This window comes from Penicillium hispanicum (assembly GCF_028827665.1).
Source record: "Penicillium hispanicum strain IBT 35686 chromosome Unknown utg000008l_segment0_segment0, whole genome shotgun sequence".
Classification (NCBI taxonomy): Eukaryota; Fungi; Ascomycota; class Eurotiomycetes; order Eurotiales; family Aspergillaceae; genus Penicillium; species Penicillium hispanicum.
In genome coordinates, this window is record NW_026623200.1 from 444,214 (window position 1) to 466,607 (window position 22,394).

Here is a 22,394-nt window from a genome sequence, read left to right on the forward strand (position 1 = left end):
AGTCACCGCCTAAAGCGACGGGACCATGCCAGACGGAATGGCCTGCGTCAAGCGGCATGAAAACCCGATACGTGGAGAGAGGCAGGATCGAGATTCAGCACTGAGGTACCTCGCTAGCGGTGTAAGCTAGACACTCCCTGCTGCAGGTACAAGAGGCCCATGTATGTACTCTATGCCGCCCACCGGGGTCCAGGCTTGGTTTACGGCCATCACTCATAAAGCTGGGGAAGTACCCAGAGTCCCAGGCTGTCGAGGGCCGGGTCGGGAAAAGTCGGAGCGAGAGAGGAGTCATTGTGCCATTCTCGCATGCCAAAAGTCTGGGAGTTGCGGGGCTTAGTGTGGCTTGGCTTGTCTTTTTCCTTCTGTATATTCAATCCTCTGGTCCGGATTCCACGATGATCTATAAGAGGCTTGGGGTGTTAGTGTCGGGTGCGGTAGAGCACTGGGCGAAGGAGACCATGGGTCATGACAATCGCCCGGTTGCAGATCTTCGGTAATTGGTCACGTCCCTATACAAACAACATCCGTGTAGGGAATGCTCCGTAGCAGAACGTGGATGGCACGGTGAAAATTTTCCAGCCGGAGCAAGCACTGTACGGGGTAATGGGCACCAAAAGGGGGCCGGTGAAGAGCCCGGGGATGTTCCGCGCTATAGCACGTTGCCTCCCCAAATTCCCCAACTCGCGGGAGAATCCAGTTCAATCCCGACCTACTCGGCATCACCGAGTCGCGATGCCGAGCCGAGCCGAGTCGGCTTGCGTGCTGGTGGCCACTTTCGTGGTGCTGGGGCCTTGTATGATTTCCTGGCGCGGTGGCTTGCGATCTCCACACTTTCCCATTCCCTTTTCCCTCCCTCGCATGGTAAGCCTCCGAGGTTTCTCCTGACCGAGGTTCTTCCGAGGCTCGGGGGCTCGCCGGTGGCCACCCGGGTTTGCCGCTGCCACTCGAGTCTAGAGTTTTCGAGGTAGGGCGAATGTGAGTCGGTGGTTAGTTAGTCAACGATACTAACTACTCTTCGACAGGTCCCGAATCCATACTCCAAGATCGTAGATGGTGTCTGTTTCTCCTGGTCGCGTACCATCAGATGGGGCATTGGATGAAACTCCGTCAGTTTTGACCATGCCACCGCAAGGGGCTCCCCCACCCGGATGGATGCGGTATCGCTATCGCCGGGACTTTGCAGGCCCGCACTTCCCCTTCCCCTTCCCTTTCCCACTTGTGGAGGTTTCCAGCCCTGATTCTCCGCGTGGAGCGGTGAACCAGGTTTTTCTCCGGATGTGGTGCTGCCCTACTCCAGAGTATGCGCAGTATGTACGGAGTATGCAGTTCTCCGTCGTGGAGATGATCGATACGGGTTCCCATTGGGAAGCTTCACCTCTAAATGATTCACTCTCTTCCCAGTGCAAAAACCTCTCACAGTCCATGCCCAACTCCATCAATTCCTTGCCATAACCTTCGCACGTCTCTCATCGCATATTTTCTCTCCTCCTTCTCAACCGACCACCTCCCAAAACGGAAAGAAAAATGCCATTCTGCCGCGTCTGCCCGCCCACAAGGCGGAGAATCTCAGCGTCGAGTCCAGTGCGCTGCCAGTCCACCTCGGTCTGACCACGCCTGTCAGCACGGCCATTCGATAATCGCAGTTTCTGTCCGTCCATTGATTTGTTCTGTCTCTGTGAATTGCACTCCCGACGCGCCATTCAAGCCATGGCACCCCCGCGCCAGCGCACTGCCGCAATCGTGGACGACTCCAGGTCCGAAGCCTCCAGCGGCACGAGAGAGTATCGAACCACCGCGCCAAAGAGCCGGAAGACGGGTGGAGCGGCAAAGGACAAATCTGCTATCACCAGTGCACCGATCACTCAGGAGCCTGATGCAGATGGCCAGCCCAGGGTACGTGCAGAACCAGAATCTTCGCCGAAGCCGAAGCTGGAGTGCAGCTTAGGGGGGTGGTCGACGACGACGTCACCGTCCAGTCCCTGCTCTCACTGCAAACCCAAGCCAAAGCGCTTCTCGCTCTGACTCTGCAATCCTACATTCCCGTCGTGAATTTCTTCGCTGACAAGCTCTCCGCCCAACAAATAGATCCCCTGGACCGACCTCCCCCTCGACATCCTCCACGCCTACCGCCACGTCCACAAACTCCCCACCCCAAGCGCCTTCTCCAACGACTACTCCCGCCTCGTTCTCTCGCAGGGCGTCGGCCTCCGCTCCCCGACTGCCCTCGCCGCCCGCCGCGCCCAGTCCTCCCCAGCCCACCCGCACAGACACGCAACCGTCACTACAACCACAACCAACACCAACACCACAGGCTCCCACACGGGCGCCGACACCGACGCCCCGCTGCGCCGGATCATCGGCCAAGACCGCGTGAGCAAAGACGCCATCGCGCTCGTCGTGCGCAAGCACTTCAACAGCGCCGGCCTGTCGGAGCAGGAGACCATCGCGCGGTTCCTGTACACGGTGCGCGAGGAGCGGCGCGGGCGCCAGTTCCGGCTGCGCTTCCAGCCGTAGCCGCGGCCGGGGCTGCGCTGCGCTTCCTTGCTTGCCTGCGAGATTCTGTGTTGGATTGACAGGCTCTGTCCTTTGCATATGATACCCATGGGCGTCGGGATCGTGATTGCCATCGAGTTTGGCTTGGAGTTTGGAGTTTGGAGCTTGGAGTCTGGGTTGCTAGGTGTGCTTTCGTATATATATATGCATGTATACATACTTGCTTGTCGAGGGTGCAGTTTTCTGCTGATAAATATGATCAATGGCATTTATTACTCTGATCTCTGTTTTTGTCGTTCTCTGCGCGGTGTCTGTAACGAACGTACAAGGATGAGACCGAATATCATGTTCATACAATGATCTATTAAAATGAGGGGTGACAACCCAGAAAAGCTCAGAGTATAGATTGAAAACCTATGCGAGTTAGTACATCTATTGCTATTCAATTGTATCTAGCCAGATATCTTCATTAGTGCCAACATGAATAGGGTATCTAGGTACCGTGGTATGTACCGTGGACATAGACTACATGATATATCACCAAAGGCCTGCCTAGGCCCCTAGATCCAAAGAAATCCAAACCTGGCGCGCTAAGCAGAAACCCCATGAAGAAGACGGGGGTCCTTGTAGAATAAACAAAGTAGACGTACTCATACATCTGTCACAGGAAGAATTAATATCTATCAATGGCCGGAGCAGGAGCGGAATAGTCGGGAGCATCATCACCCTCTATAAGTATGGTAGCCAGATAGAACCACTGTCATCCGAAGTTCAGTGAACATGCGAAGACAAGCGAGGCGTTCCATATCAGTGATTGGGTTTCCGGAATACATAGTTTGAAGCCCACAAGACACAGCAAAGGTTGTATTCAAACTTCATATAGAAGGAGTGTCGATTGGGGCAGATCCTCGGTTAGGTGACTTGTCTACTTTCTCGCTGACGTTTCTGCAGCGGCAGCTCTTGGATTAACTGGAAGTATCCTCCCATTGAATTGTAACGGACTTAGAGTGGTAAGCAAAGTCTAATAAAACAAAAGCTGTAGTCGAGAGAAATGCCATACTCGTGGACTGCAATGGAGGGTATGGTTGGTTATTCAAAAAAAGAAAAAAAATACCGAAAGTAGGGCTAAATGTATATAGTACCAAGGTAGTAAGTATTAGTGTTCTGGATCATTTTACTTAGCAATACTAACTGCCGAAGAGGCAAGATCCACATATACTCTTACACCAGTCTTTTAGACTTGTCCAATGGTGTAAACATTGAGGATATAATAGCACTCATTCAGCGCTCATCGATCCATCAGTTCGGAAAATCAGCTACGTAGAGGGACGTAGGCGGATATGGTATATTTGCGCATTCCTCATTTACATAACAACATAGCTTCTCAAACGGATAAACCCGAAGAACAGACATCCAACCAGAAGCTGACAAAGATCAGAGTTCAATGAGTGAACGCGGAGAACCCAAGACACGAACAACAAACTAAGGCCCCGAGGGTAATATCGAGCCACAAGAAAGAAACGCAAACGCCAAGATGGATGTCTCCCCGCCCCATTTTTAACCCTGCCTTTCCCGTTAGTCACCTATACTATAGGGCTGCCACATCTATCGGTCTATCTCCATGCATTTAGACCGGCCCATGGGTCACTGCCAGAAGGCGGTTGCTGGGATTGAGATGGAGTCTTGTGATGCGCGTATGGTCTGCTCTGCGCATAGCCACCGGGTCCAGAGGGGTACGGGCCGCCAGTCGAGGGTGGATAGTTAGTCTGCTGTGGGCGCGGGGGAGGCGGGGGAGGAATATAGCCTTGAGGGGCGATATAATGCGACGGCGCAGCTGAGACAGCACTGGGCGCAGGACTGGCACTTGTGTAGCCGCTGTATGGGGTGGGGGTCTGAGAGAAGAATTGCTGGTTCGGAGGAGGGGAGACAGGCGTCCGGTAGGGGTATGCCATGGGATTGTAGCCATCAGAAAGCGGTGCAGCGGCACCTTGCTGGAAAGGCTGACCGGGAACGTACGAGACGCCCGGGGTAGCACCCATATACTGCCCGTATGGTGCCGGCGAATGAGATAGAGGAACTCCATGCGAGGGGGCACCCGGCATTGTTGGCGGGTAGCGAGGTGACATCTTCGGAGACGGGCCCGTTCCATATGCTGGTGTTTGAACAGGGGGTGGTGGGGACTTGACTTTTGATGGAGCTACGGCAGATCCTGTAGACGGCGGCGTGGATGCTGGCTTGGGTTCGGTAGACAAGCGCTCCATCAGTTGGCGGAGCTTCTCTCGTTCGCGGTCTTCCTGCTCCGAGACACCGCTAGCCTTGTCCCGCTCAATCTGGCTCAACAGTTGGGCACCCTCAGACCGACGGTTGCTGATGAAAGTCTCCACGTTCTTTCGCAAACTCTCGACGTTGTCACCCATATCCTTATAGAATGTTCGTGCCTGGATCACGCCAGACGAGAGGCCATTGAAGGCTTCATAAACCTTCTTATATCGAGCCATAACCGAGTTCCGTTGTCGAGTAATACCTTCGTACTTGGACTGCTCGGCTTGAATTCGTTTATCCTGAAGCAAGTCGGCATAAGTCTTGGTGAGTTCCTTCATTAGAGATGATTGCTTATGGTTTGCTTGCAGGAGTCGGTTCTGATGGTGTCGGAACTTCTCCAGCTCGGCCTCAAAGAGCTGGCTTTCTTGTCCGGCAATCGATTTTTTGTTCAGAATCAGCACATTTGATATGTCGTCAGTGTGAACCTGTCCGAACGTTAGCAAAATCCTCATCGCAAATACTGCGTATGCTGACCTTCTCCTTGAGATCTTTGAGCACTTGAGCCCTCTCCCGTTTGACGAGATTGAGCCTTTTCAAGATCTCCTCAACCTTGGCGATCTGTTCTGACACAGACACCCCGCCCTCGTCGTATACATCATCCAAAAGGCTGCCTTCTGCGGGGCTAGTCACCCCATTCTTGCCTTTACTATGTTTAGATCCTGCCTTGATCAATGCCCGTTGGAAAAGCACGTCGGCCTCATCGGTCTCTCCTGCAGAGCGCATCTGATCGAAATCGCCTTCGTACTGCCGGAAGGTGGCAGATAGTTGGGTATCACTAGCACTGGCTTCAGTGATGGTGTCTCGGTAAGTGCGGACATCCCCTCGAAGTGTAGTATTGAGGCGGGCGCTAGGTTGCTGGCTCCAGTCTGCGCCATACTTAGAGCGCATTTTCTCGCAGACACTCTCTTCCAAGTCCAATTGCTTAGAACATTGATCCAGCTGTGCTGAAACATCTGCCTTGCGTTCTTGCAACTCGTCGAGGGCTCGATTGAATGGTTTGTGACCAGCAAGCTCCGAGCACCAGCGGCGGAATTCCTCGTCCACAGTCATTTCTTGGTCGATGCCGCCCTTCAAAATATTAAGACTACCCGGCAGCTTTAGATAGTCTAGGCTGGCAGCCATCTCGCCGTTGGCTGTCTCAACCTTTTCGGTCTCAGCCCGGATCAATTTTGCCTTCTCTTCATCGTACAGACTGGCAGTCTCGGTGACGGACATGGGAACTAGTTTCTGGAATATATCGGGTCCAATGATGCGCTGAATATCTTGCCCTTGATAGAGTTCGCTGACTGGAATTGCCTTCGCAGCGGGAAGCTTGGCGACTGCTGAGAGACCTGCCTCATTAGGAACGGGCTGGTGATAGATAAAGTCATTGTCCTTGGCCAGTGTAGATAACATAGCCTGCACATTTGTATGATTATGCTTGATCAACTCCACCAAAGCGGGACCAGACTCGGCTGTCATATTGGAGGTAGCCGACGCTGAGGAGGGAAATGACTTGGCCCAGCTGAGTGCAGTGGTGGACTGTTTGTCAGCCACCTGCAGTCGGGCAATCGCAACCCCATGCGATCCATTATCGCTGTCTGCGATAGCCTGATAGTATGACGCAACCGAGCCCATATGCGCGGCCTTGGCCTGCACCACGACCGACCAGACCTTGTCAAAGACGTTCTTGCTGACAAAGTCCTGCATCGTCTCAGCGGCTTGTGAATAGAGATAAGCTGCTTGGCCCGCCAGCTTGGCTAGAAATCCTGGCTTCTTCGAGTCCGCGACCTGCTTCTCTAGAAACACTTCCTGGGCCTGGGCGAGAGTAGCATGGATCAGGGTTTTGACGGTGTCCCGGTTGAGATCGGTAGAAGGCGCATGCAGGAAATTCTCGTTGATGTAGGTGAACATTCCCGCCGATGCCTGGAAGGAGTGATACGCCGTCTTGACGCCGGTATCCTCAGCCCGATTTTGGTTGGCGGCATGACAAGAGAGGACGGCTGAGATGTTGAAGATGATGGAAGCTTTCTCGAAGGCGAGGGAGTACTGGGACGTGGGCTTGTGAGTGAAAGCATCGTACCTGCAGTACCAAGGAAGTTAGTACAAACCCCGATGCACAGAATGATGGAGCTGGGCATACCAGGTGAAAGAGATCTTGATGTGGTTCTCATCGACGGGGAACCGCAGGTCTAGCAGCTCAAGTTGGCCGTAATATCGATACAGCAGATCGCGACCAGTGGCGCTATCCTTGCCCGCACCTCTCATGTCCTGCCGGAGACGGTTGAGAGTCGCACATTCTTGAGCATAGCGCTCGGGGTCTTCACCGTAGGTCTGCCTAATGTAATCCTTGAGGGGCTGGATCCAATCGATCTCGTTGGTTTGCTTCAGCGGACACGAGAGCATCGGTGACTGAACCATGGTGGGATGGTCGTCAGGAGCTAGATGCTCCCATCCAATAGCGCGGGTTGTAGAGGGGCAAACGCGAGCAGGGGGGTTCAGCGAGGTGTTGAGGCGATCGGAATCGACGCTGTGGGGTAAGGCAGGCGGAAGGTCGGCGCCTGACGGTCGCTAGTCGATCAATGACGTAGGTCCAGATATGTTGCCCACAGGCAGAGGCGACCAGAACTAAAGGAAACGAGGGGAGGAGAAGAGAAGGAGGGGAAGGGCGGGTGTGCTGAGAGGTGACAAGTGGGATGTGATGCCTTGGTCGTGATGACGGGTAGGTGAGGGCGCCAAATATGTACAGGTCCAGTACAGAGGCATGGCACACCCACCATCTTTTGTCCTCGAAGCCCCAGCTGGTCATGGCTATCTGGGTATACTTGAAGAACCTTCATAGGTGCATATTGATAGAGAGGCACAAGTATTAGTACGTCTTTCTTAGCGAGACCACCCTTGTTGTCTTCCGAAATACCTAACCGCCAGGATCCAACAGGTACAGACTAGTAAACATATCGATGCTCCAAGAGACTACCGTCAATTCCGTCGATACGTAAGGTGGAATAATTTTCTCGATCTAAGTGGAAAATTCAGGTTTATGGAAGGAGAGAGCTTCATGGTAGCCTAACACACGTATTAATACAGTGTCCACTTCATCCTCAAGGCAGAACAGATCCCCAATCTCGCCGGCGCTATGTCTTGCAGTAAATACAACCCAAATGATATACAAATACACGGAGATTTACATTTGTTCAGCTCGACTTCTTCGAGTCGTCCTTGCTCGCATCCTTCTTGTCTGCATCCTTTGCGTCCTTGCTCTCAGAGTCGCAGTTCTTGTTGTCAGTGAGTCGATGCCACACAGACTTCAGGAATCCCTCATTTTTCGACGAGTCACCACTGGCTTCGGAACTGGATGGAGGGCTGTTCGGACAGAATGTCAGTATGACGACGTCCGAGCCTCGCAAGAAAAGATTTCCAAGATTTCCAAGACAACTTACCTATCCTTGCTAAAGTTCATTGTACGACGGGCCGTCTTATCGTTCATCTCGTCGGCAAGAACCTCCAGGATCGTTCGTTGGTTGCCCGTCAAGTATTTCGGCATGGAAACCTTGAATTCGACCTTCAGATCACCCGTGGGGCTGAAGCGCGCCCGGCCACCACCCAGTTTCTTCATTCCCATGCCCGACAAGGTGATCCGGTCACCGGTACCAGTACCAGTAGCCACCTTGACCTTGACTTCGTTATCCAGGGTCGGGATAGTCACTTCACCACCTAGTAGAGCTGTGGTGAGCGGAATCGAGGCAGTGTAAAGAATGTCGGATCCCGAGCGGCTGAAGCGATGATCTGGAGCAACTCGGATAGTAACGTAGAGGTCACCCCGCTGAGTGCGAGCTCCAGGGCTGGCAGAGGTTCCAGTGGGGGGCGCATCACCTTCGCCGCTCACTCGCATGCGCATGCCATCCTCCACACCAGCGGGGATGTCCACCTTGAGCGTCTTCCGTTCCCTAGTCACACCATTGCCATGGCAGCTACCGCACTCTGAGCCACGAGGAACAGTCATACCCGTACCGCCACAGGAATCGCAGGTGGCGGCCACCTGGAAGCCGCCCTGCATGAAATGGACACGGGTGCCAGAGCCATTGCACTGCTTGCACTGGGACCGCTTGGCGCCCGACTTCAGTCCATCACCTTTGCATGTTCCACACTGCGTCAAAGGAGTAATAACGATTTCCTGGGTTGTGCCCTTGGCAGCATCCATGAACGAGATGTTGTTCTGCACTTCGATATCCTCGCCCACGAAGATCTGCTCCTGGAACGGGTTGCGTCGGCCGCGAGGGCCTCGGCGAGCGCCGCCGGTAAAAGCCCCAAAGAGGTCCTCAAAGTTGATGTCGCCAGAGAAGCCCCCGCCGAATCCGGCACCTCCAAATCCTCCGCCAAAGCCGTGGAAGCCACCTGCGCCGGCAAACGGGTTACCCCCAGCAGCACCACTCGGGTCAAATCCACCATTCTGGTCAAATGCAGCCGAGCCGAATCGATCGTAGGTTTCGCGCTTCTTGGCATCGGACAGCAGCTCGTAGGCAGATTGTGCCTCGGCAAATTTCTCTTTGGCGTTCGGGTCCTTGTTGGTATCCGGATGGTATTTTTTGGCCATTCCATAGTAGGCCTTCTTGATGTCACCCGCTGAAGCACCCTTCTCCACGCCGAGGACTTTGTAGGGATCGGGAACTGCCAAAAGAGGGGAAGTACTGTGAAAGGTCTGTTGATAGTCAATGATCTGTTCCACGATATAGATCAAAACAACTATGGGATGGCCACCTACCCTGGCCGAGAGTGTCAATGATGCTTTCCGCTTGTGAACACTCTCCCGCAGTCGCCTAGCCGGAGAGGCAGACACGCCTACATGGCAACCCCGTTTCTGGCCTGACGAGCAAATGCTGGGTCCGGTCGTGTGTTTCGAACATTGTGGTGGTGCCCGCAGAAGGCGCGCGGGGAGGGCCGCGGCCTTGGGGAATGTTGCGGATGGGTTCATGGATAGTAATAGTCGAGCAGCGGTTGGCCGGTCTGTCGTCGACGCCGAGTTCCGGCGAGGGAAGAGAAATGAAAAGATAAAAGAGCGAACGACTAGCGGAGGAATGGAAAAAAGTCTATAGAAACACCAATGAGCTTTCAATCGGCTTCTCCTGGTCACGGAAGCTTCGAGTCGCTCCGGGCAGAGAAGTTTGACGGAGAAAAGTCGGCCCGCGCAATGACGCCTGGCGAAAGAGCTGCTTACTGAGCACGAGACGATGCTCCGACTACGGCGGTACTGTTTCCTCCCACCTCCCACTTGTCCCCATTCTCTCCTGTTGGTTATCTTCTAGAGCTGCGCTACGGGCTGCTTGAGCACTCAATCTATACCTATTTCTCTTCGTTGCTCGACCTATACCCCTCGGAACCTTCGCCGAGACTCAACTAGCATGCTCCGCGGCCAGACCCTCCCCTGGAGAGCTGCGCTCCATCAAACACCTCGTCCCTTACTCCGTCGGCCGTTGCTTGTTTCGCCGAGGAATAATGGAACTATTCGATCAGCTTTAATATCAGCCCGCCACGGCCGGCCTCTCCTCCCGGGCCCCCGCACGTTCTCCTCTACATCCATCCAACGGAAAGAAAAGCCCCCGCCAGAGGACCAAAAGGATGATTTAGAACGCAATGAGGAAGATGAGACAACCCCGGAGGGCACGGAAGCTGATCGAGCACTAGAGCCCCGAAGGAAAGCCTTGGATTCTGGGAAGAATACCGGTGCGGCGGAACAAACGGGCTCCACACGGAGGAAGGACCGATCATCGAGCGACAAAGAGCAACGGGCGTTAGAAGAGGAGGCAAAGCCGGTTGGTAACGCGGCAGATGGAAAGGGTGACTCCAATCAATCGCCATCCCCCATCCCGCCAAACAGCAACCCGGCGAACTCCAAGCCTAGTGCGGCAAGCAGCGGTGGTAGTGGTGGTAATGACGATAGCGGAAAGAAGGGAAAGAAAGGATCTGGCGAAAAGGCTCTGCAAAAACCCGCCGTTCCAGATGTATACCCACAAGTGATGGCAATCCCGATTGCGAAGCGTCCGCTGTTTCCCGGATTCTATAAGGCAATCACTATTCGTGACCCAAATGTTGCCGTTGCGATCCAGGATATGATGAAACGTGGCCAGCCGTATGTGGGCGCTTTCTTGTTCAAGGATGATAATGCCGATGGTGATGTGATCGAGAACCTGGATGATGTTTATGATGTGGGAGTATTCGCCCAGATCACGGCCGCATACCCTCTGCGCGGCGAAGCTAGTGGTGTGACGGCTGTCCTATACCCCCACCGCCGCATCAAGATCTCATCGCTGCTGCCACCCAGTGAGACGGCCAAGGGCAGCACAGCCGAAGAAAAAACGACCGAAAGGCGTGGTGATGTCGTGGCGAGCTTCGAAGAAGGCGCCCCGGAGAATGCGCCCAAGGACCATTATGAACCAACCTCGTTCTTGAAGAAATACCCGGTCAGTTTGGTCAATGTCGAGAATCTGACGGAGGAACCCTATGACAAGAAGAATGGGATCATCCGGGCCGTGACCAGCGAAATTGTGAATGTGTGCAAGGAGATTGCCACATTGAATCCTCTGTTCCGTGACCAGATCTCGGCTTTCTACACTGACCAGTTCCCTGGAAACCTCAGTGACGAACCCGCCAAGCTGGCCGACTTCGCTGCCGCAGTCTCGGCTGGTGAACTACATGAGATGCAAGAGGTGCTTGAAACAATGAATATCGAAGAACGTCTTCCCAGAGCGCTTGTCGTTTTGAAGAAGGAATTGATGAATGCTCAGCTACAGTCCAAAATTACCAAAGATGTGGAGGCCAAGATTCAAAAGCGCCAGCGTGAATACTGGCTCATGGAGCAAATGAAGGGGATCAAGAGAGAGCTTGGCATCGAGTCCGACGGCAAGGACAAGCTTGTGGAGAAGTTCAAAGAGAAGGCGGAAAAGCTTGCCATGCCCGAGGCCGTTAAGAAAGTCTTTGAAGAGGAAATCAACAAGCTAGCACACCTTGAACCCGCTGCTTCAGAATTCAATGTCACTCGCAACTATTTGGATTGGTTGACTCAGATCCCATGGGGTCAGAAGAGCGTGGAGAACTTCGGCATCAAGAATGCGGTGACCGTCTTGGATGAGGATCACTACGGCCTCAAGGACGTGAAGGACCGAATTCTTGAGTTCATTGCCGTGGGCAAGCTTCGCGGAACCGTCGAGGGAAAGATTCTTTGCCTAGTCGGACCTCCAGGTGTCGGCAAGACCAGTATTGGCAAGTCGGTGGCTCGCGCTCTGAATCGCCAGTACTACCGCTTCTCCGTGGGTGGTCTGACTGACGTTGCGGAGATCAAGGGTCACCGTCGAACCTACGTGGGCGCCCTGCCTGGCCGCATCATTCAGGCCCTCAAGAAATGTCAGACTGAGAACCCTCTCATCCTGATTGATGAGGTGGACAAGATTGGACGTGGCCACCAAGGTGATCCGTCCTCTGCCTTATTGGAACTTCTCGATCCCGAGCAGAACTCTTCATTCTTGGATCACTACATGGATGTCCCTGTTGACTTGTCCAAGGTTCTCTTTGTCTGCACAGCCAACGTCACCGATACCATTCCCCGGCCACTGTTGGATCGTATGGAGCTTATTGAGCTTTCTGGTTATGTGGCGGATGAAAAGATGGCGATTGCCGAGCGGTATCTTGCGCCTGCTGCCCGAGAGTTGACTGGGCTGAAGGATGTTGATGTGACCCTTCAGCAAGACGCTATCGAGGAGCTGATCAAGTCATACTGTCGCGAGAGCGGTGTTCGTAATCTGAAGAAACAGATTGAGAAGGTCTACCGCAAGGCGGCGTTCAAGATCGTTCAGGATCTGGGTGAGGAGGTTTTCCCAGAAGAAGCTGCATTGACCGAGGAGGGCAAGGCTGCGCAGGAGGAGTCGAAGGAGCATGAGCCTTCAGATCCCGCTGAAGTCCCTCTTGAACCCGAGAAGTCAACCACCGAGACACCTCGACTGGCCCTGAAGGTTCCCGAGAGCGTGCAGCTTAGCATTGGCAAGGATACACTGAAGGATTATGTCGGCCCCCCCGTGTTTACTGCCGACCGCCTGTACGACCGGTTCCCTCCCGGTGTCACCATGGGTCTCGCATGGACCAGCATGGGTGGCGCCGCACTCTACGTTGAGTGTATCCTGGAGAATGCCTTGACTCACCACTCCCGACCTGGATTGGAGATCACCGGTAACTTGCAAAACGTTATGAAGGAATCGTCACACATTGCCTACTCTTTCGCCAAATCCGTCATGGCCAAGCAGTTCCCGGAGAATCAGTTCTTCGAGAAGGCCAAGGTTCACTTGCACTGCCCCGAGGGTGCTGTTCCGAAGGATGGTAAGTGATGATGTATTTCAATATAGCATCACGGTGTGGCTGCTAACGTCTTTCAAAGGCCCTTCGGCTGGTATCACCATGGCCAGCTCGCTGCTGTCCTTGGCTTTGAACCACTCGCTCGAGCCGACCGTTGCGATGACCGGAGAATTGACCGTTACTGGCAAGGTTCTGCGGATCGGCGGTCTGCGCGAGAAAACGGTGGCTGCTCGCCGCGCTGGCGCAACGAAGATCATCTTCCCTGCAGACAACACATCTGACTGGCTCGAGCTGCCCGAGGTGAGTCATGGCTCCAGGATCTGTAAACGCGGTGCATATGACTAACTCTTTCGCCATTTTAGAACATCAAGGCGGGCATTGAGGGCTATCCGGTCAGCTGGTACTCGGAGGTTTTCGACATACTCTTCCCTGATCTCGACCAGGATGCCGCTCGCACGATCTGGGAGAAGGCACTCGCCAAGCCGGCCCACGAGAAGGGCGACCGCGAGAGTGGCGATGAGTAGGATGTGGCAATTACCCATGGTGGTATATATGTGTGATTCTATCCTGTATAGTTGATTGTTTTCGCTGGGATGTATATGGCGTCTTGTTTTCCTCACGGAATGCATGGACTGGCGTTGCGGGCCTTTAGACGTTTGATTTGCCGCTGGGTTTTGTATGGCCCCGAAACAACATTTGACTCCCCTCCTCCAATAGAAGCAGAGCCAAGGACTCCCGGTTTTCTCCTTGGAACTCGGTTTCATGATATCTCCCGGATCTCCTGATTCTATGCAATCTCGACCGGGACGCAAGCGTGTTATAAAGCCATGTAGATGTTGTTGTTCCATAGATCCCCGTTGAACCTCCCAATCAGGCATGAGTGTCAGGCCGCAACGCAGCCTCACTTTTTTTTTTTATCTGTGCGGTCGATAAATCAGATCCCTGTCGCGTTTTCCTTTTTGTATTTTGAATTTCTCCCTTGAGAACCCTTTTCTCTCGCCCTCTGATTGATCTCCTGCAGAGTCCATTTGCTCCGGGCGTTGCTGTGAGACATTGACGCCTTGCAGTGGATTGACGCACAACTCCCACTATCGAGCGTGACAACGACTGATATTTCGAGAATCGATTGATTTTTTCGGCTCTCTCACTTGGGAAGACATATATCCATTCTCTCGAATGCGCTGACCGACATCTGCTTCCCTTGCTATCTGCACCGCCTTTCCCCATGTGCATCTTGTCACGGACCAACCTCCCAGCCTCCGCGTCCATTGCAACCCGACGTTGTGTGACACGCCAAATTGAATGTTGACCCAGACCTCGACGGATACCTTCATCTCTCTTTGACTCTGGAGAGGGAGTCAGAAACAAAAGGAAGCACAAAAAAGGGGGGCGTAACTATCAACAAAAGCACCGAGTACTAGGGAACTGGGGCGCACACAAGTCGTGGGTGCCCAGGCTACGTCAAAGCTTTTTTTTCTCCCTCTTCTCTTCTCCCGCCACGCCAGAGCTCCCAAACTCGGCTCAAGTCTTATGGCCATCGGGGCTTCGGCTAGCGGGGTGATCGAGTCGTTCCTTGCACGATAGAGCGACTGCGTTGTGCTGTATGGCCATCTCCCTTGCAAACAGCTGTAGCCCGACGCGGCTGGGTCTACCCCCCGACGACAAGGGGCCCCAGAAGCAGAGCATGTGGCATCGATTGGGGCTCCGACGATTACTGGGCCGTGATGATCGAGATGCTCGCTCCGGGGAGAACGACGACGGTGGCATCGTCCCCCACAGCCGTGCTGCCTCGACCGACAGCAACCCGCGAGCCAAGCACGACAACTTGACACGCCGGCTCTCCCGCCGAGTAGGAGTTGGCCTGCCCCGAGCCACCACCTTCAAGCGCCAGGCCTCCGAGCAGCGAGATCGCCTGGCACCCCGTGAGCCCGAGCATCGTCGTGCCCTCTCCGCCGACCGCCGTCCGTTGAGTGCCCAAAGGACCAGGTCCCCACCGGCAGCCGTGGGCCCGCGACTCTCCGCGCCAGAAGTCCAGTGGCTCGGCCCGCCTCCCACAACCACAACCACGGTCGACGACCCCCCCGACACGGATGATGAGCCCGACCTACACGCGGACTGGGTCCCTCCCCTTGATACCGATGTGATGACGGATGCCCCTGAGGCATCGGCACAGAACACACTCGAGATGGAGCTAGAACGGCGATGGATTCTAAACCTGAGCATGCACTTCCGGGATCGCTCGGAGCGGGAGAAATTCTTCGTCACCTACGCAGAAACACCCACCCGATGGCGCCGCGTCACCATCTCGTGCGATTATCGAGGAGCACCGCCCGACTCGCTCGAACGGGACCTGAAGGAACTGCGGTACCAGCGCGACAAGTGCGCGCGCATCTACGAGTCCATCCGTGAATCTCTTCCCGAAATCCAATTCTATGACACCGTGACAAACCTGAAGGTCGAAACACGCGATGGCCGCCTGCATGTCCATGTCACAGAGGACGTCAACGAGACCATTCCATACCCGCCAATATCCAGCATCGGACACCTGCGGGGCGCGCGATGCGTCCCGGAGCATTTCCTTCATTTCGATTCCCATCTGTCGGGGTTTGTTTATAAAGTGCAGCTGGATGGACGCGCCTATATAAAGAAGGAGATTCCGGGACCCGATACCGTCGACGAATTTCTCTACGAGATCAATGCCCTTCATGCACTCAATGGCGCGCCCAACGTGATTCATGTGGAGGCGATTGTGGTTGATGAGCGGCAACAGGTGGTAAAAGGCTTGCTGATTAATTATGCCGAACAGGGTGCGCTGGTCGATATCCTGTACGAGCAACGCGGAGAGATCGCCTTTCCCAGACGCGAACGCTGGGCCAAGCAGATTGTCCAGGGTCTCTGTGAGATTCACGAATCTGGATACGTCCAAGGCGACTTTACACTGTCAAACATTGTGGTGGACGCCGACGACAACGCCCACATTATCGACATCAACCGCAGGGGATGTCCCGTTGGATGGGAGCCGCCGGAGATCGCCGCCAAAATTGAAAGCAACCAACGCATTTCCATGTACATTGGGGTCAAGACTGATCTATACCAACTTGGAATGACGCTCTGGGCATTGGCAAAAGAGGAGGACGAGCCTGAGCGGCAGCCACGCCCCTTGTTTCTTGGTGATGATGTGGATGTGCCAAACTACTACCGACGACTTGTCGACATCTGCCTCAGTCCGACGCCCCGGCACAGATTAGCTGCCAAGGAGCTCCTTACAATGTTCCCACCAGGTGTCCCATCAAGAAATCTCATGCCCGTGCGCCGGGGCTGGGAGATGCATGACCACAAATTCTTACCTCTTGTCACGAAAAACAATGGTGCTTTTGATCCTCCGTCACTTATGGGCGCACCTAATCGACTCCTGTCTAGAGAATCATTTGAGCAGTATTATGCAAGGGTACATCACCGCACCCTACCACACGCCGCCTCCTCAAGCGACCAGGATCCGGGAAAAGGGTCAACACCGACGCTTGCTGGCTCAACTGGCGGAGTCGGCTTTCTCTCCAAAACTTCCTCCACATCTACTCTGAATCACCATGAGCAAGAGTCAACCCAATTTGATCGGGATTATGACTTCACTGCCGTCCCTTCTGAAGTACATGAATTGCGCCCAGAACATCCCTTGCAGGATGTGGTACAATCGGTATGGGATAATACAAAAAATCGCGGCTCATATTCAATCGCACCGGAGCAGCAAGTATCATTCTCAGAAACAACCGCAAGCCCAAATGAATTGCTGCCTGAGAAACCGCCGCGTTCGGCTGAGTATGCTGCGACTAATCCGGATAACATGCCCATCTCGCAACCCCCTCTCGATCATCCCAGTCCTGAGCCAAAGCCAGTAACTCTGGATGAGGAGCAAAGAATATACCAACGTGGTGAAGAAAGCGCCGACATCGAGGCTCAGACTCTTCCAGAACCTTCTCTTTTCGACTCCCTCCTCCCGATCAATCCTGCTTTGATCACATTCCAAGACTCGTCTCCTCTTATAGACAGAGAGAGACCAATATCTCGCAACCTGCGGTCTGACACGGTTGACCCTAATGCTGAGGGTTCCATAGAAAACCTCTCCCTGTCGCAACTCCCAATTAACCCTGGCTTCAAAGGAAGTCATTGCGAGCTTACATCCCTACTGCCATCCCTCTTCGGATCAGAACTGCCCATCAATCCCGCCTATAGAGAAAGATCCACGAAACTTTCTTGATTCTTTTTTTTCTTCCATCTCCGGCGCATTCTTTTTTATCAGTCGATGAAGCGATTTCAAAGCCCTATTCCTGGGATTATTTTCTGAAGGAGTCCCATCTCGCAGGGCTATACGTTCGATACCCTCTTCCTTTCTCGCTTGTATAGTTCACCTCGTCATTGTCATTGTGTCGTTCAAGCTCAGCTCCTCAGGCATATGCAACCGATGGCGCATGCCGGCGAACTTTTGGCGTCCAAAAAGTCTTTCTTGCTTTCTTCCGGTGGATTTAATCAGAACTCTTGTTATTTAGCCCTGCTGCTTTTACCCCTTTTGCGAATATCTACGTTGTTTTTGTCGTGGTTAACGGTGGTCTCTTTCTATTCTCGTTTGGCGTTTTGCAAAGGAATTCTTTTCGTCTCTGTGTATTTCGACCCTTCTACGTCCCTTTGTGGCTGTATTAATCCTTCTTTGATATGCCTTTCAATACTACATTTTGAAGATCGACAGTACCAATTCTTTCAGTTATATGGTGCTAGCCTCTCTTAATCTCAGCGTGTGCAGAGTACAAACTCATTCTTCCTTGACAATAGGAACGAAAGACTCGAAACTCTGACGCCAAGGGTCGGCATTCAGACCAAGCCCTCTTCCAATTAGGACGATCTTGCACTGAAGTGTCGGTGGCCTATTGTCATCACTTTGAATTGGTTCCGAATCCCTTATCTCAAAGGTATCGCGGACAGCTTGAATGATCTTGTTCGAACCATCATTAAGGACAATGATACCCTTAAGCCGATGGATTTCAAAATTTGTAGGGTGGTGATCAGTTGCCCCATTCGCCGGAATCGGCAATGTTGATTCCCAAAGCACTGAGCGCAGCCACTCATCAACTCGAGATACTTTATCTGCAGGAATCGAAGGAGTAACGACCGCAATGGTAGAGATTGCCTGGGGACAAAAGTCAGTAACGGCGACAAAGTCGAGATAGACAAGCTAGACGTGGATCGTACCGGGTCAATATGGCTATGACCCTTCTTACTGAAATCTAAATCCGCCAGGTGATCATATGCATGCAAATCCAGCACTACGCCCTCAATCTGTGGTGTCCGACTATGATCCGTCTCGTGGATCTTGGCCACGCTGTTGATTGCCGTGATGCGGTCCCGCACAACCTCGAGTTCGTCTGGGTTGACGAGATCCGTCTTATTGAGGATGATCACGTCCGCGTGGGATATCTGCATATGCGCCATGGATAGCACGGGGCCGGGGCCATGGCCGTGGTCGACATGATCGGCGTTGTGCGATGCCGCCTTTTCCTCGGCGGCGGGCTCGTCTAGAAGATGCAAGATGTTCTTCGCGTCGACGAGCGTAACGATTCCATCAAGATAGATGGAGCTGCCGAGTCCTTCGTCCATCCAAAAAACGGGGGCGATATTTCCAGGGTCAGCAAGCCCCGTGGTCTCGAGAAGGATGTAGTCGAAGGTGCCGCGGCGTTCCATTAAGGATTCCAGGGCCATGACGCCCGAGTCTCTGAGATGAATGTCAGAATGAGAGCAATGCCCATGGGAGAAGTATTCAATGCACTTGACTGAGCAGCAGATGCAGCCGTTGCCGACTTCCATCCATTCAGTGACTTCTTGGCCGCCTTGATTCACCCTCAAGGGTTTCTCGATGTCCATTGCTAGGCAGAAATTTGATTAGAAGCATGAACCCGCACTTATCTTTATGACCAGCTCACAGTCGCCAAACTCTGTAAAGAAGTTTTAGCATGGGTTTTCCAAATATCTGTAGCCAACGTAGACGAACCGTTCATGATCACGGCAATCTTCTTGCCATGTTTTTCAGTCAGAATGTAATTCAACAATGTTGTTTTGCCCGCACCAAGGTATCCTGTAGAAATTAGCTTAAACACAGCCACTCGTCCAGTATATGTTCTGAATCATGCCTGTTACAAGAGTAATGGGGACTCGACTGGTCGGTTCCTCGTCTATAGAGGCGGGCTCCTCTGCTGGCACCGCAGATATATCGATCAGCTCCGGGGGTGCCTCATCGTCCTCCAAATCAGCAGACATGATGTATTCAATCCTTGACGTTGCAGCGAAAGCAGTCCAAATTGCGCTAACGGATGTCTATGGCAAGAGATCAAAGCTGCGGCGTCCGTAGATGGGATGACGTTGTTACCCAGATTGGCCATTAGGGCTTAGGGCACGGGCGGTCAGTTGTTGTTGCTTATCTGCGCCTGCCAGCTCGACCGGCAGGACAACAAGCATCCATGCTCTCCCTGCTGTTCTCTCTGTGATCGGCTCACGAGCGCGCGGAGTTCCCTTTCATTCCTTTAACTCTTCCGGTTTCTCTCGCTTTCTTTCGCGCCTCGCTCACCTTTCCGATTCCCCATTTCCCCGTACCCGCCATGACTGCTGCGGGAGTCTCCCCGTCCAGCTCCCCGCGTCTCCCCAGTCCTCCTCCATTCACGGAGGTCCAGATTGGACCCCAATCGCCTTCGGTTGGCGAGACTTTTGGAAATGATGCAGATTTGCTCCTCGGAGTGACCGGTGAAAATGATGGCTCTACGCGCAGAATCCGGCCCGGAACCAAAGCAACTGACATGGCCTTTGGGCCGCCGTTGATCCCGTTATCACAGGTGTGTTAGGATTTACCTTCAATGAATGATATGTATGCTGACTTCCCCAGCTGGACTCTCCTTTTCAACTCCAGGAACACCTCAAAGCTCTGTACCATCATTTCACGAAACCCGAAGGATCTGACACGGTGGTCCCGATCACCCGCGAAGTCGCAATCCAACTTGCCGAGGCCCCAGAGGGAGTCGATCGGTCACTATGGCTTTACGAACTCTGCCGATTCCTAACTATGAAAGTCAACAATCTCATCATTGCCTTTTTCGCTGAGAACCCGCCGTGCTCGTCGCAGACCTGCCCTGAAATGCGCGCGTCTGAATGGCAATATCTCTGTGCCGTGCATGACCCTCCCAAGTCGTGCTGTGCAATTGATTACTGTTGCCACACACTCGACTGGGCAACAAACACCCTTACCTCACCAAAATACTTCCCCAGCCGGCTGACCCTAGGCTCTGAGGCTGGCGGCGGACCCCAGGCCAGCATGAGGCACTTAACCAATGTGTTCCGTCGGCTGTACCGCATTTTCGCGCACGCCTGGTTTCAACACCGCGATGTATTTTGGGAGGTCGAAGGACATGATGGCTTGTATGTTTTCTTCAAGACGGTCTGTGACATGTTCAGCCTCATTCCAGAGGACAACTACACCATCCCAGCAGAAGCCGAGGGCCCGGATGCAGTTCAACCTCAGACGGAAGAAACGGCCGATTTCAAGCGACTGACGATCCTTCGGAAGGAGAACGATAACCCTTTTGGCACTGACGCGGAGGGCATGGACCCAACCCCCGGCACTGCCGCTACCACCCGACGTCACAAGCACAGCCCATCGACTGGATCACGTGTCACAACAATTACTGAGAGCGCGGAGGATTCGGAGGACTTCCCACAACTCCAAGCTCCTCTTCGAGAAGTTCTGAAGGCGTCGCCAGAGCCTCGCCCACCATCTGCCGTGGAAACGCGCCCCGCAGATACCCAGCAGTCTCCTGCTAAAGACACCGAACCGGCTTCGACAGAAGAGACGCCGAAGTCCACGGAATCTTCTATAGAGGCACTCGAACCGTCTCAGCCGCCGGCCGACGAGCCGGTGGGCCCGGAGACGGGGAATACAGAGCAGTCAGAAGAACAGGAGAATGAAAATACCAAAGCCGATGAGTCTGCCGAGAAACCCCAGGAGGGCGAAGATGTGACGACGCCCATCGAAGATAACAGTGAGCAGGAGCAGGGGCAGGGGCAGCAGTCCAATATCAAGGAAGAAGGCCGGACAGAGTCTTGAGCGCTTCAAATCAGCCCCATTCTCGGAATCCTTCTTTTCGCTTTCCATGCCATGGCGGAACTGCGAAATTTTACCTTCGTGATGCAAGATATTATTGTGTAATATATAGCTTAGGATGTTTTTTTTCTCATGGTCAATGTCAAAGATACCCATTCTTCTGACGCAATCTTCTGAAGTTTCTGGTTGCTACCTGGTTTACCGGTGTATGTGCCTGACGTAGATGCAACTACAAACTCCGATAAGCGCCTTATCGGCGCATCCCCATCACCACCGATTCCTCCACTGGACATTCAACTCCCAAATGTCCACCAATTCTTCAAACAACATGGCAGCAGCCAAAAGTGCCGCAGCACCGATATACTTTGGGGCCTTCATCGTTACACCGCAGGTAATACCTCCCATTGCCCGCGGTTAACCGCCCCATCCAGCCTCCCCGACCCAGCCTAATCACCAACCAGGTCTTTCTCCAAACACCACTCTCCTTCGCCCTCGTGAACCTCAAACCAATACTCCCGGGCCATGTGCTCGTCTCACCACGCCGCGTCGTCCCTCGCGTCTCAGACCTCACCGCCGCCGAAACGAGCGACCTCTTCCTTACCGTGCGGCGCGTCGGGCGCATGGTCGAGCGGGTATACGGCGCCTCGAGTCTCAACATTGCCGTGCAAGATGGCGTAAATGCCGGCCAGAGCGTACCGCACGTGCACGCGCACATCATTCCACGCAAAGCGGCCGACCTGGATCACCGCGGCGGGACAGACGCCGTGTATGACATGCTAGACGGAGAAGAGGGGGATGTTGGGCGGGCGTTCCGGGAAGCGGGCGCCGCATCCGAGAGACCGAAGACCAGGACGCGGTTCCCGGTCGTGGATAATGAGCAGCGCAAGCCGCGCGGGCCGGAGGAAATGCAAGCTGAAGCGGAGATGCTGGCGCGCGAGATGGAGAAGGAACCGCTGGATTGAGGCTGAGCCGGCGCTTGGTCGTGGTGCTGGTCGTCCTGTATAGTTACATCTCGCTATGCTACGAGGGAATCGGATAGAAGAGATATGCAAATAGAGTGTATGTATCCAAGGAAACCCGAAAGACCGTGTGCAGTCGTACATCATCATCACGCATCCTCGTAAAG

General features: G+C 53.8%; 9 protein-coding genes across 9 annotated transcripts; 5 read left to right on the forward strand and 4 right to left on the reverse strand.

Moving 5' to 3' along the window:
• Positions 1 to 719: 719 nt before the first annotated feature.
• N7459_009002 (uncharacterized protein) lies at positions 720 to 1,093 on the reverse strand (the record flags this gene model as incomplete). Its single annotated transcript, XM_056948170.1, has 2 exons — positions 720 to 950; positions 1,079 to 1,093. 2 exons carry the CDS (start codon positions 1,091 to 1,093, stop codon positions 720 to 722), a joined length of 246 nt encoding a protein of 81 aa, XP_056795395.1.
• A 614-nt stretch (positions 1,094 to 1,707) lies between these two features.
• Positions 1,708 to 2,514, forward strand: N7459_009003 (uncharacterized protein; the record flags this gene model as incomplete). Its single annotated transcript, XM_056948171.1, has 2 exons — positions 1,708 to 1,893; positions 2,086 to 2,514. 2 exons carry the CDS (start codon positions 1,708 to 1,710, stop codon positions 2,512 to 2,514), a joined length of 615 nt encoding a protein of 204 aa, XP_056795396.1.
• A 1,592-nt stretch (positions 2,515 to 4,106) lies between these two features.
• On the reverse strand, positions 4,107 to 7,634 carry bro1 (putative signal transduction protein BroA; the record flags this gene model as incomplete). Its single annotated transcript, XM_056948172.1, has 4 exons — positions 4,107 to 5,240; positions 5,290 to 6,877; positions 6,938 to 7,365; positions 7,572 to 7,634. 4 exons carry the CDS (start codon positions 7,632 to 7,634, stop codon positions 4,107 to 4,109), a joined length of 3,213 nt encoding a protein of 1,070 aa, XP_056795397.1.
• Positions 7,635 to 7,988: 354 nt separating this feature from the next.
• N7459_009005 (putative mitochondrial DnaJ chaperone (Mdj1)) lies at positions 7,989 to 9,766 on the reverse strand (the record flags this gene model as incomplete). Its single annotated transcript, XM_056948173.1, has 3 exons — positions 7,989 to 8,157; positions 8,235 to 9,511; positions 9,557 to 9,766. The coding sequence occupies 3 exons, from the start codon at positions 9,764 to 9,766 to the stop codon at positions 7,989 to 7,991; spliced, it is 1,656 nt and encodes a 551-aa protein (XP_056795398.1).
• A 427-nt stretch (positions 9,767 to 10,193) lies between these two features.
• On the forward strand, positions 10,194 to 13,658 carry N7459_009006 (endopeptidase La; the record flags this gene model as incomplete). Its single annotated transcript, XM_056948174.1, has 3 exons — positions 10,194 to 13,158; positions 13,217 to 13,434; positions 13,497 to 13,658. 3 exons carry the CDS (start codon positions 10,194 to 10,196, stop codon positions 13,656 to 13,658), a joined length of 3,345 nt encoding a protein of 1,114 aa, XP_056795399.1.
• A 1,079-nt stretch (positions 13,659 to 14,737) lies between these two features.
• N7459_009007 (protein kinase family protein) lies at positions 14,738 to 17,389 on the forward strand (the record flags this gene model as incomplete). Its single annotated transcript, XM_056948175.1, has 1 exon — positions 14,738 to 17,389. One exon carries the CDS (start codon positions 14,738 to 14,740, stop codon positions 17,387 to 17,389), a length of 2,652 nt encoding a protein of 883 aa, XP_056795400.1.
• Positions 17,390 to 17,938: 549 nt separating this feature from the next.
• N7459_009008 (CobW family GTP-binding protein) lies at positions 17,939 to 19,437 on the reverse strand (the record flags this gene model as incomplete). Its single annotated transcript, XM_056948176.1, has 4 exons — positions 17,939 to 18,313; positions 18,376 to 19,046; positions 19,172 to 19,255; positions 19,284 to 19,437. 4 exons carry the CDS (start codon positions 19,435 to 19,437, stop codon positions 17,939 to 17,941), a joined length of 1,284 nt encoding a protein of 427 aa, XP_056795401.1.
• A 338-nt stretch (positions 19,438 to 19,775) lies between these two features.
• On the forward strand, positions 19,776 to 21,271 carry N7459_009009 (Mob1 family protein; the record flags this gene model as incomplete). The annotated part of the gene is made up of 2 exons (XM_056948177.1): positions 19,776 to 20,006; positions 20,057 to 21,271. The coding sequence occupies 2 exons, from the start codon at positions 19,776 to 19,778 to the stop codon at positions 21,269 to 21,271; spliced, it is 1,446 nt and encodes a 481-aa protein (XP_056795402.1).
• Positions 21,272 to 21,596: 325 nt separating this feature from the next.
• On the forward strand, positions 21,597 to 22,230 carry N7459_009010 (HIT family protein; the record flags this gene model as incomplete). Its single annotated transcript, XM_056948178.1, has 2 exons — positions 21,597 to 21,659; positions 21,730 to 22,230. The coding sequence occupies 2 exons, from the start codon at positions 21,597 to 21,599 to the stop codon at positions 22,228 to 22,230; spliced, it is 564 nt and encodes a 187-aa protein (XP_056795403.1).
• Positions 22,231 to 22,394: the final 164 nt, after the last annotated feature.